Consider the following 10,472-nt stretch of genomic DNA (forward strand, 5'->3'; position numbering starts at 1 on the left):
AGTCAGGGGTTGACTTTGACCTTGTCCAAAGGTTGACCAGTTGTCTTTCAGGGGTATTTTGGTAATTAAGGGTATTTATTGAGTTGAGTGTGTTGGTGTTCAGTGGATGAGTTCGTGTCGGAGCTTGGAGCAGCGGGATCTTATCCTTTCAGCCGGCAGTTTCGAGGTGAGTTATCCTCACTATATCAACAGGGTCTAAGGCACCAAGGCCGGCCCTTATCGGATTGAGATCCGGGTAGTTGTTATTATGTTGTTGCTATGATATGTTTGCATCCTGAGAGCTAGGATGGTATATGTTAGAGACCTGATTGAGATCGGTATCCTGAGAGATAGGGAGATGCTATGCTAGTGACCTGTTAGGTCGGTATCCTGGTTAGGATGATGATATGTTATGTGATCTGTTTGATCTGCTTGTTGACTGCGAAATTGCTATATGATTGTATGTATATGTGCACATGGTTGTTTGGACTGGAGTTGGGTTGAGGCGGGTCCTGCTTTGTGCTGTAGGCCAAGATACCCAGGGCGGACTGGTTGTTCCGAAGGCCCAGCGAGCGGTCCGGATAAGCTATAGGCCCCAAGAGGGCGGACCAGACGTGCCGAGGCTCGGAGAGTGGACCAGGAAGACTGAAGGCCCGGTGTGGGCGGACCAGTCATACCGTAGACTAAGAGAGTGGACCAAGTGGATCGAAGGCCCGGTACGGGCGGACCTATCACACTGTAGACTCGAGGTTTATGGCTAGACTCAGAGGGTGGACCAAGTGGACTGTAGGCTAGTGCGGCGGACCAGTCACACAGTAGACCCGAAGTGCATGGCTGTTCTGTGATCAGATATGATATGGCATGTTATGCGTGTATGGTATATGTGGTTGGTATTTTGGGGATATCTCACTAAGCTTTTGGGCTTACAGTTGTGGTTTTATGTTTTCAGGTTCTTCAGGAGACCGTGGCAAGGCGAAGGCGTGATCGTACCGCTCCTCATGTTTTTTCGTGATGTGATTCTGGGAATACTTTAAATAAGTTGTATTGAAAACCTTTTTGAAATAATTTAATGATATCGGGTTGTTGTTGAAAAGTTTAAATTGGATGAAATTTTTCGGTCGTTTCAAGTTGGTATCAGAGCCTTGGTTTGAGTGAACTGGAGGAACATTCGTGTGACTCCAGTCTCAAATCGAGGAGAGTTTTCAAAAGAGTATTTAAAATGGTTTTCAAAATGAGTAAGGGAGGACGCGGAGGTACGATCTGCCGGAGCCAGTAAGTAACCCCAAAATACCATGCATGTTATTTGTTTTTGAGCTTTAATAGAACAGCATGCTAGTGATAGGCTACGGATCTTCAGGATTTCATGATAATGTTGCCTGATTTGTGATGCCTGTAGCCTAGGGTTCCTTATGGGATATTTTCAGTGTTCCTCTAGTGGTGAGGGTTGAGCGTTGTTATGCATGTTTCTCTAGGGTGTTGTGGTAGTACTTCAAATATGGGTAGGTGTGGAAGGTAGTATGGGCCCGTACTACTGACAGCACAGGACCCATACGCGTATCAGGGAAACCATGATCTCTAGGGTTGGGTTGAGAGAGTTGGATCCCAGGATAGTGGGAAGAGTCTGAGATTTTGTGTGGTGTTTTTCAGTATGGAGATTCCGAGGCATGATGAGAGTGGATCCGGATCAGGATCAGGAGCAGGAGAGAGAGTTCCGAGCGGATCGGTACCGCCCGAGGTTATCGGTCAGATGAGCACGTGCGAGTTGGATGCGAGGATTCGTGAGATCCTGTGTGATGAGATTGCTGATCAGTTGTTCCAGGCTGAGTTGCTAGAGCTGTTTGGGTCGATCAAGACCGCCATGGTTGAGCATTTTGATGAGCGCTATGCGGCTCTCGCAGAGACGGCTGCCGCGGCGGCTACAACGGCTGTAGCGGCGGCAAGGGGAGGAGCTGGTCGGGGATTTCAGTATCGGGACTTCGATAATACGAAGCCTCCCACCTTCGATGGAGTTCAAGACCCGATCGTCGCTAGGAGATGGTTATCAGACATGGAGGGGTGTTTCTTCACGTGTTCATGCCCTGCTGATCAGAGGGTGAGGTGTGCTCTGAACCTGTTGAGGCTCAGGGCGAAGGATTGGTGGAGATTAACCACGGGGTCATATTCGGATGTGCAGAGGGCTGCGGTTTCAGGGGATCAGTTCAGAGAAATGTTCAGCACTCGTTATGTTCCGCAAGTTGAGAGGGAGAGATTGGCTCAGGAGTGCCTTGAGCTGAAGCAGGGTTCGGAGTCGGTGACTGAGATCACCCGGATGTTCACTGAGAGGGCGATGTTCTGCCTAGAGTTCACTTCGGAGTAGGCTCAGATGTCTCGATATCTGAGCATGATCAAGAGGGACATCAGACAGTTTGTGTCTGCGCAGAGGTGCAAGACCTTGTTGGAGTTGCAGGAGGCCGCTAGGCGGCGTGAGTTAGAGATTGAGTTGCAGTTGCGTGAGCTGAGACAGGCTCCGGTGCAGTCGTAGCCGGCGTCGAAACGGTCCAAGACCGTTGATGTTAGAGTGGGGAATCTGAGCAGCCACACTTGTGGGAAGTGTGGGAGGGGTCACACCGGAGTTTGTAGGTCCGGTGGTGCATGCCGCAAGTGCGGAAAGGAGGGGCACTATGCGAGGGATTGTCGGCAGTCAGCGCCAGTTCGGGATTTGAGGATTTGTTATCATTTTCATCAGATTGGACATTTGAGGGTCAACAGTCCATAGCTTGCTGCAGGACCGGTGCAGGCCCCAGCACCGGCCACTTTGAGGATCACAGGTGGAGGTCAGGGTGGAGCGGAGCCCCCAAGGGCTCAGGGTCGTGCTTTTTAGCTTGTAGCAGAGGAGGTCAGGGCAGTGCCAGATGCAACTGCGGGTATGTTTCTTTCTTGATGTCTTGTTATCTTGTGTTTATTATGGAGTATTGTTTATGTGCTGGTATCTTTGTGTGGTTTTCGATGCGGTATTCATAGTTTTGAGGGTTGTGGTTTGGTTATGGGTAATTGTGTTGGGAATTTCGTTGGTTATCATTCATGAGGGTTATTAGCGGAAACCTGGCATTAGTCTGAAGGCCGGGTAGCATCTGCTTTTGAGGAGTGGCTAGCTGTAGATTGAGTTTCTTTCGAGCGGGATGATCAGTGTGGAAATGTGTTTTGTTAAGGGTTGTTTATGCTTATGGGAAGCAGTCCACGTGTAAGTGTTGGTTTTGTGCAGAGTTGTTCTGGGAGGTCGGTGATGGCGACCGGTGGTTGATAGTTAGTGCCCTAAGTGGAGGAGAATTGGAAAATTCTTCGAAGGATCGTTAAGTATGTGAGATTGTTGAGCTGTCTGGAATTCAACAGTGATTTGCCAGCCCAGAGTGTAGGCTGGTATGAGTAAGTGTCGGGCATGCGGGGCGGGATACAGACCTAGGGCATTTGATTGTAAAGGGCCTGGGATCAGGCCGGGATGGATTGTGTGTGATGGAGATAGAGTTCGGAACCCCTAGGGGGCAAGAACAGTATGCATGGGAGGATTTCCCGGAGAGATGACTCGGACGAGGAATGCTAGTTGAGCGGTCCGGATAGACTGAAGGCCGGTAGGCGTACCAGTCAGTCCGAAGGCTTGAAGAATGGTCCAGCCAGACTGAAGGCCCTGGAGGGCGGTCCAGATTGGCTGAAGGTTCTGAGAGTGGTCCAGATTGGCTGAAGGTTCTGAGAGTGGTCCAGATTGGCTGAAGGCCTGGTGAGGCGGTCCATTCATGCTGAAGACTCTGCAGGTATTGTTAGATCGGTTCGAGGATATGGATTGTGTATGTTGCAGTGTGATTGCATTAGAAGGTCTGGCCCCGGGTAGTGATCTTGATTAGTTGAGATAGTGCATGGGCTTGAGAGTCCCTGCGATGAGAGTCAGAGTATGTGTGTTGGATGTATAGCGGATATGCTATAAAAGGGTGGTGTAGCGTTGGGCGAGCACCGTGGCACTTGTCGGAGTGACAATGTGGCCAAGTGGATTCCTTGGTAAAGGAAAAGAGAGAGGTGTGTAACTCCGAGAGAGAGTGCAAGTTCACGAAAGTGAAAACGTCAGAGCAGAGTTATGATTAGAGTAATTCGAGTATGGTTATTGAGCAGCGTGTTTGCGGCAATGGAATAAAAGCTCATCCGGTTTGGGATGTATGCTGAGGTCGCTGAGGGAATTCCGCAGGTGTAGAGCCAAGAGGCTCGAAAGGGACGCAGGGAGAGAGTCTTGGGCTCTCAGAGTGATTCTGATCAGGGTATTGGGTATGTATTAGTGGTTCATCCTAGGGGATGTTTGAGGATATCATCAGTGTATCGGGTTTTCCCAACCTGAGGGTGCTAGAGCTAGTTCAGCATGTGAATGTGATTGCAAGAGGAGAATTCGTGGGAGTTGCTTTGAGATTGAAGAATGGGTCTTTCCGTCATCATGGAATGGATAGAGTGGGATTCGGATCGGGGATCCGATGGTTCATGGTTTTCTTGCCCATATGGGTCGAGTGATTGTTGAGATTTGGAGCAGTGATGCATCGTGGGTAATTCTTGGTTGTTGAGTGCGCTTATCAGAGGGTACAGCCGGTGCCCGGCTCGAGACGGTGGTCAGGACACCGTAAGGAAGGAGAAAACGAGTTTCTGGTTCTATGGTTGTGTTTTGAGAAACCTGGTTGGATTAATGCGAGGTGGTGCATGTCAAGGGTATTTCTAAGAGTTGTGTTGCCGTAGGCTTCGAGGACGAAGCCTAATTTAAGTGGGGGAGAATTGTAACATCCCGAAATATCAAGAGTAGAGTTGAAGGGCTAAAAGAGTAAATTTGGAAAGAGCGATTCGGCGAGTCCATGGGTGGACTCGGCGAGTAGAGTCGCGACTTGGTCGCGTGTTAAGTAGCCGAATCGGTGAGTCAGTAAGATGGACTCGGCGAGTAGGCGCTGAGTGGAGAAAACCCTAATTCTTGGGGCTGAGCCCTATATAAAGAACATAACATCCATTCCCCCAGCCTCCTTACTCATTCTCAAGTCCAGAAACCCTAACCTTCGTGTGTGAGTGGATCAAGTTGCATTTGGAAGCTTGGAGAAGCAATTGTTGAGGAAATCCTGAGGGTAAGAGGGTTGGAGCAAGGGGCTTTGCTTGGATCCGAGTTTCATTGCTGTTGGGGCGTTCTTTTGAGGTATTATCTCGTTTTTGAGCTGTTATTTCTTAGATGCATCTTTTTGGGGGTGTTAGGGATCATATCTTTGGATGTATTGGAGTTTAGAGGTTGGATCTGAGGTTGCTACCTCAGATCTGGAATGGAGAAGGGTTGGAATGCATGAAAGTCCCTGTTGATGAGTGATTGAAGGAGCCATCATGTCCCAAACCCTAGCCCTAAAGTGTGAAAGGCCTAGATCTCTTTGGATTCACGTAAAGTTTGCCACTTTACGTGATGGATGGGTGGTAGGAGGCTAGATCTATGTTTTGGATCAATTGCATGGTCTGGAATGCTTCTGTATGGATTCAGACCGGTGGTACTCGGTGAGTCACATAGGTTGACTCGGCGAGTTGCTTGAAGATAAGCTGGGACTCGGCGAGTTGGAAGAACAACTCGGCGAGTTGAATGAAGATGGCCTGGAACTCGGCGAGTTGTATGAACAACTCGGCGAGTAGGTTGTAGATAGCCTTAGACTCGGCGAGTCTGTTCTTGGACTCGGCGAGTCTTGTCGAAGAGTCCCAATATTTTCTGGTTGAGTTGAAAATCGGCGAGTCAAGGGATAACTCGGTGAGTTGTGGGCGTGTAGACTCAGAGTTGTTGGACTCGACGAGTCTCGGGGTGACTCGGCGAGTTAGGTCGCGGATTGAGGGAAGTTCTGAGTATGGGGACTCAGCGAGTCATCGGGTTGACTCGGCGAGTAGAGTCAGTCAGGGGTTGACTTTGACCTTGTCCAAAGGTTGACCAGTTGTCTTTCAGGGGTATTTTGGTAATTAAGGGTATTTATTGAGTTGAGTGTGTTGGTGTTCAGTGGATGAGTTCGTGTCGGAGCTTGGAGCAGCGGGATCTTATCCTTTCTGCCGGTAGTTTCGAGGTGAGTTATCCTCACTATATCAACAGGGTCTAAGGCACCAAGGCCGGCCCTTATCGGATTGAGATCCGGGTAGTTGTTATTATGTTGTTGCTGTGATATGTTTGCATCCTGAGAGCTAGGATGGTATATGTTAGAGACCTGATTGAGATCGGTATCCTGAGAGATAGGGAGATGCTATGCTAGTGACCTGTTAGGTCGGTATCCTGGTTAGGATGATGATATGTTATGTGATATGTTTGATCTTCTTGTTGACTGTGAAATTGCTATATGATTGTATGTATATGTGCACATGGTTGTTTGGACTGGAGTTGGGTTGAGGCGGGTCCTGCTTTGTGCTGTAGGCTAAGATACCCAGGGCGGACCGGTTGTTCCGAAGGCCCAGCGAGCGGTCCGGATAGGCTATAGGCCCCAAGAGGGCGGACCAGACGTGCCAAGGCTCAGAGAGTGGACCAGGCAGACTGAAGGCCCGGTGTGGGCGGACCAGTCATACTGCAGACTCAGAGAGTGGACCAAGTGGATTGAAGGCCCGGTGCGGGCGGACCAATCACACTGTAGACTCGAGGTTTATGGCTAGACTCAGAGGGTGGACCAAGTGGACTGTAGGCCAGTGCGGCGGACCAGTCACACAGTAGACCCGAAGTGCATGGCTGTTCTGTGATCAGATATGATATGGCATGTTATGCGTGTATGGTATATGTGGTTGGTATTTTGGGGATATCTCACTAAGCTTTTGGGCTTACAGTTGTGGTTTTATGTTTTCAGGTTCTTCAGGAGACCGTGGCAAGGCGAAGGCGTGATCGTACCGCTCCTCATGTTTTGTCGTGATGTGATTCTGGGAATAATTTAAATAAGTTGTATTGAAAACCTTTTTGAAATAATTTAATGATATCGGGTTGTTGTTGAAAAGTTTAAATTGGATGAAATTTTTCGGTCATTTCAATATGGGATTGACTATCCTGCACCTAAGCTGTTAGCTACAGCTAGGCCGACAGGCCTGGGGTGACAAATGTCATAACATTCCAACGCCTGAAGAATGTTGTTACAGGCCGTCTGGGTCATTAGTATGGTTATAAAACTCACATGGAGTATTAAGAACTCATTGATTTACATGGTTATCAAATGCCTTACTGATTTTATACTTACACAAATATACTACTCTAGGCATGGAAAACACGATTGCATTTCAGTTTTGGAACTTTTAAACTACCACACACTTATTAACGAATATTGGATTTCTAAAAACAAACCTTCAAAACAGTCGAGTCTTTGTAGAAGACTACTTTTATACTAGTAGGAAATATTGGATTTTCTAGGAGTTTTTCGAACATCTACAAACAAATTTCATTTGATTTTATTCAAACAGTGACATTAAATACTTATGAACTCACCAGTTTAGCAGCTGATCTACTCTTTCAAATCTACTTGTATTTCTCAGGGATTCAGTAATACAGGTAAACTTTAGCTTTTGCAGAAGGGATGCTTAGGCGTCTAAACAAATCTTTTGACAACATATTGTAATTGATATTTTGGAACATGTAATACTTACAAATGATGTAACTTTTTCAATTATATATATGTTGGTTGTGTTTACTTTCTTTATTATGTATTCAACTATTTCGATACTACATGAAGTCATCCGCCCTCGAACGATTCCGCCGTTTTGGTTTGGGGGTGTGATAGATTGGTATCAGAGCATTGTTTATAGTGAACTAAGTATATCGAACCACATAAGATATACAAACTATAAATGCAAAGGGACTCAAAGTCTCCGACAAAACGTTTTTACACCTAAAACCTTGTTTCATTTAATTTAGATTGTTTTGGGTCCTAAAAGTACAATTACTTGCATACAACAATATATTTTCATCTTTAGAACTATACAAGAAGTATTAAGACAAGTTGGATACTATGGTTAGGCCTCGACATATGTAATCGGATTTGGGACGAATATAGCCTGATCAACTATATTTATCCGAGATTGGACTAACGTGTGTCTAGGAATGGTCGTAGTAAGCAACAAGTCAAAACTTACCAAAATAAACACTAGTATCAAACACAAAAATTTAAATACTATAGGAGTATTTGGTACATGCAATCGTTTAATCGACATGCTTAGTTTTACATGTTTCAAGTTTTGTTCAATTCTTATAGCCTATTCTCGTATAGTCAAATGGTTGGATTCATCCCAGACGGAGATCCCTACTATCTCAAGCAAGGTAATGGGGGATGGGTCGAAGAAGATCCCGAAGAGGATGAAGAACCTATCGAGTTGGATCAAGGGGATGAATCTGGGTCAGATTCAGAACCAGAGGTAATCAACCCACCAGCCGCTCAACCACCTGCTGTTAGGAGAAACTTTCAAGGACTAACTCCCGTTTGGGGAAGTTACCTCCACCATTAGAGCCGGCAGCAAGGGATACGTCCTCCCTACGGCATGTGTCGAGACTTCTACGATGTCCGCGGCGGAGGTTCAGCCGATTGAGCACTCCCAGTCATGGTGGGCAAGCTAGCCAACCAGTCCTACCAATCCGGGGTTCAAGCGAGCCGGATTCGTGAAGTCAATGTGGAAGTACAGGTTCACACTTCCGACATCCGCCGACTGGATAGGTTGCAGGATGAAACCCAAATCCGCGTCGACGCATTCCAAGCACAAATGATTGCATCCCTCTCTGAGATGAGGGAATATCAAGCCGCCTTCGATAGGCATCTTATGGAAGCAAGGCAATCAGATGCGGAGTCAAGCTCCAAGCGTAACCTACGTCGCAAGTAGTGCTTGCCGAATCCCAAAATTTTGATATAGAATAGGACCATCGGCTAAAAGTCTTACCTTCTTTAATCGGAGACCTTTAGAAAGGTCAAAATTTTCTAACTTCAGATGTAACGCAACCATATGTTTAATATATATATATATATATATATATATATATATATATATATATATATATATATATATATATAGGGCATACCTCTTTCGTGTGTTAAATCTATGCATTTCATTCGAGTTCATGAGTTTGTTTATCTATTTTTCAAACTCCATTGGTAAATCAAACTCAAAGCCCTGCGTTGGTCAAGCCAAATTCTCAAACTATTAAAGATAGTTAACTCATTGTCATTCAACTCTCAACCACCAAAACTTATGATCTTTTATTTTTATTTCTTGGCAGCGCAATGCCTCCTCGTCCAAATCTAAGACCCAGGCCGGGAACGATGCCTCCACCACCACCCCCTCCATCAATGGAAAATGCCGCATTGATAGTTGCTGTAACGGCTGCAGTAACATCGACAATGGCCCAAATGAGTAACAATGGTTCTGGTGGGGGAGTGAATAGTTCTACAAATGGACAACGCCAAGGTCGTTCATGGGATTGTACATACAAGGATTTCATGAATAGCAAACCCATTACTTTTAATGGGACCGGAGGAATAATGGCTCTATCACAGTGGATAGAGAAAACTGAAGCAGTTCTTGAGATTTGTTCTTGTCCGGAAGGGAACAAAGTGAAGTTCGCTGCCTGTACTTTCTCTGAGAGATCTCTGACATGGTGGAATGGCCATGTCAAGTCACTAACGCTAGTAATGGCTTACTATATAGGCTGGGAGAATCTTAAACAAGTACTACTGCAAGAGTATTGCCCACGGGGCGAATTACAAAAGCTCGAACAGGAACTTTGGGGCCTTACCATGGTAGGCTCAGATATCACGACCTATACCAATAGGTTCAGTGATTTGGCAATCCTTTGCCTAGGAATAGTTTCTCTTGAGAGCAAGAAGATCGAAAGGTACATCTGGGGACTGTCACCCCATATTCGAGGAAGTGTTATAGCTTCCAAACCAATCACCTTCGATAGCGCCAAACAATTGGCACAAGCTCTCGTAGACCATGGGGTCTGCCAAAACTTCGCAACCACCGCACCGGAGCAACCCAGAGGAAGCAACAACAACAACGACAATACTAACAACAACGACAATACTAACAACAACAACAAGAAGAGGTTCTAGAACAAAAGGAAGAGTCAACCTTCACAGGAACCTTCCAAGAAACAACAGATTGTGGTAGTCCATCCCGCTACTACCCCCACGGTTGCTCCTGTTACCACCACACCAGTAAAGCGATATGCTGGGAACTTCCCGAAGTGCAGCTAGTGCAATTTCCACCACAATGGAAATTGTCGGGAGATGCATTGTAAAAATTGCAACAAGACAGGGCATACAACCCGTTTCTATAGAGCGCCAGCACAACCGATCACCCAAGTCCAAGGAGTCAGTGTGGGTCAAGCATGTTACGGGTGCGGTGAAGCTGGGCATTACAAAAGAGACTGACCTAAGGCAAGGAATACTGGCAGCACGGGACGAGTGCTGGCAATAGGGCAGAACGAAGCGATAGCTGATCCCACGGTGGTTACGGGTATGTTTCTC

The 10,472-nt window shown here is 46.6% G+C and overlaps 1 protein-coding gene across 1 annotated transcript; it reads left to right on the forward strand.

Annotated features, from left to right (window-relative positions):
* The first annotated feature begins 9,263 nt into the window (after positions 1-9,263).
* On the forward strand, positions 9,264-10,055 carry LOC128132139 (uncharacterized). The gene has a single exon (XM_052768203.1). The coding sequence runs from the start codon at positions 9,264-9,266 to the stop codon at positions 10,053-10,055; it is 792 nt and encodes a 263-aa protein (XP_052624163.1).
* The last annotated feature ends 417 nt before the right edge of the window (positions 10,056-10,472 follow it).

Source organism: Lactuca sativa, chromosome 2 (genome assembly GCF_002870075.4).
Source record: "Lactuca sativa cultivar Salinas chromosome 2, Lsat_Salinas_v11, whole genome shotgun sequence".
NCBI classification, from domain to species: domain Eukaryota; kingdom Viridiplantae; phylum Streptophyta; class Magnoliopsida; order Asterales; family Asteraceae; genus Lactuca; species Lactuca sativa.

Bases quoted from the DNA above. Each gene is read 5' to 3' on its own strand.
- LOC128132139 (XM_052768203.1), top strand. From the start codon at position 9,264: ATGCCTCCACCACCACCCCCTCCATCAATGGAAAATGCCGCATTGATA.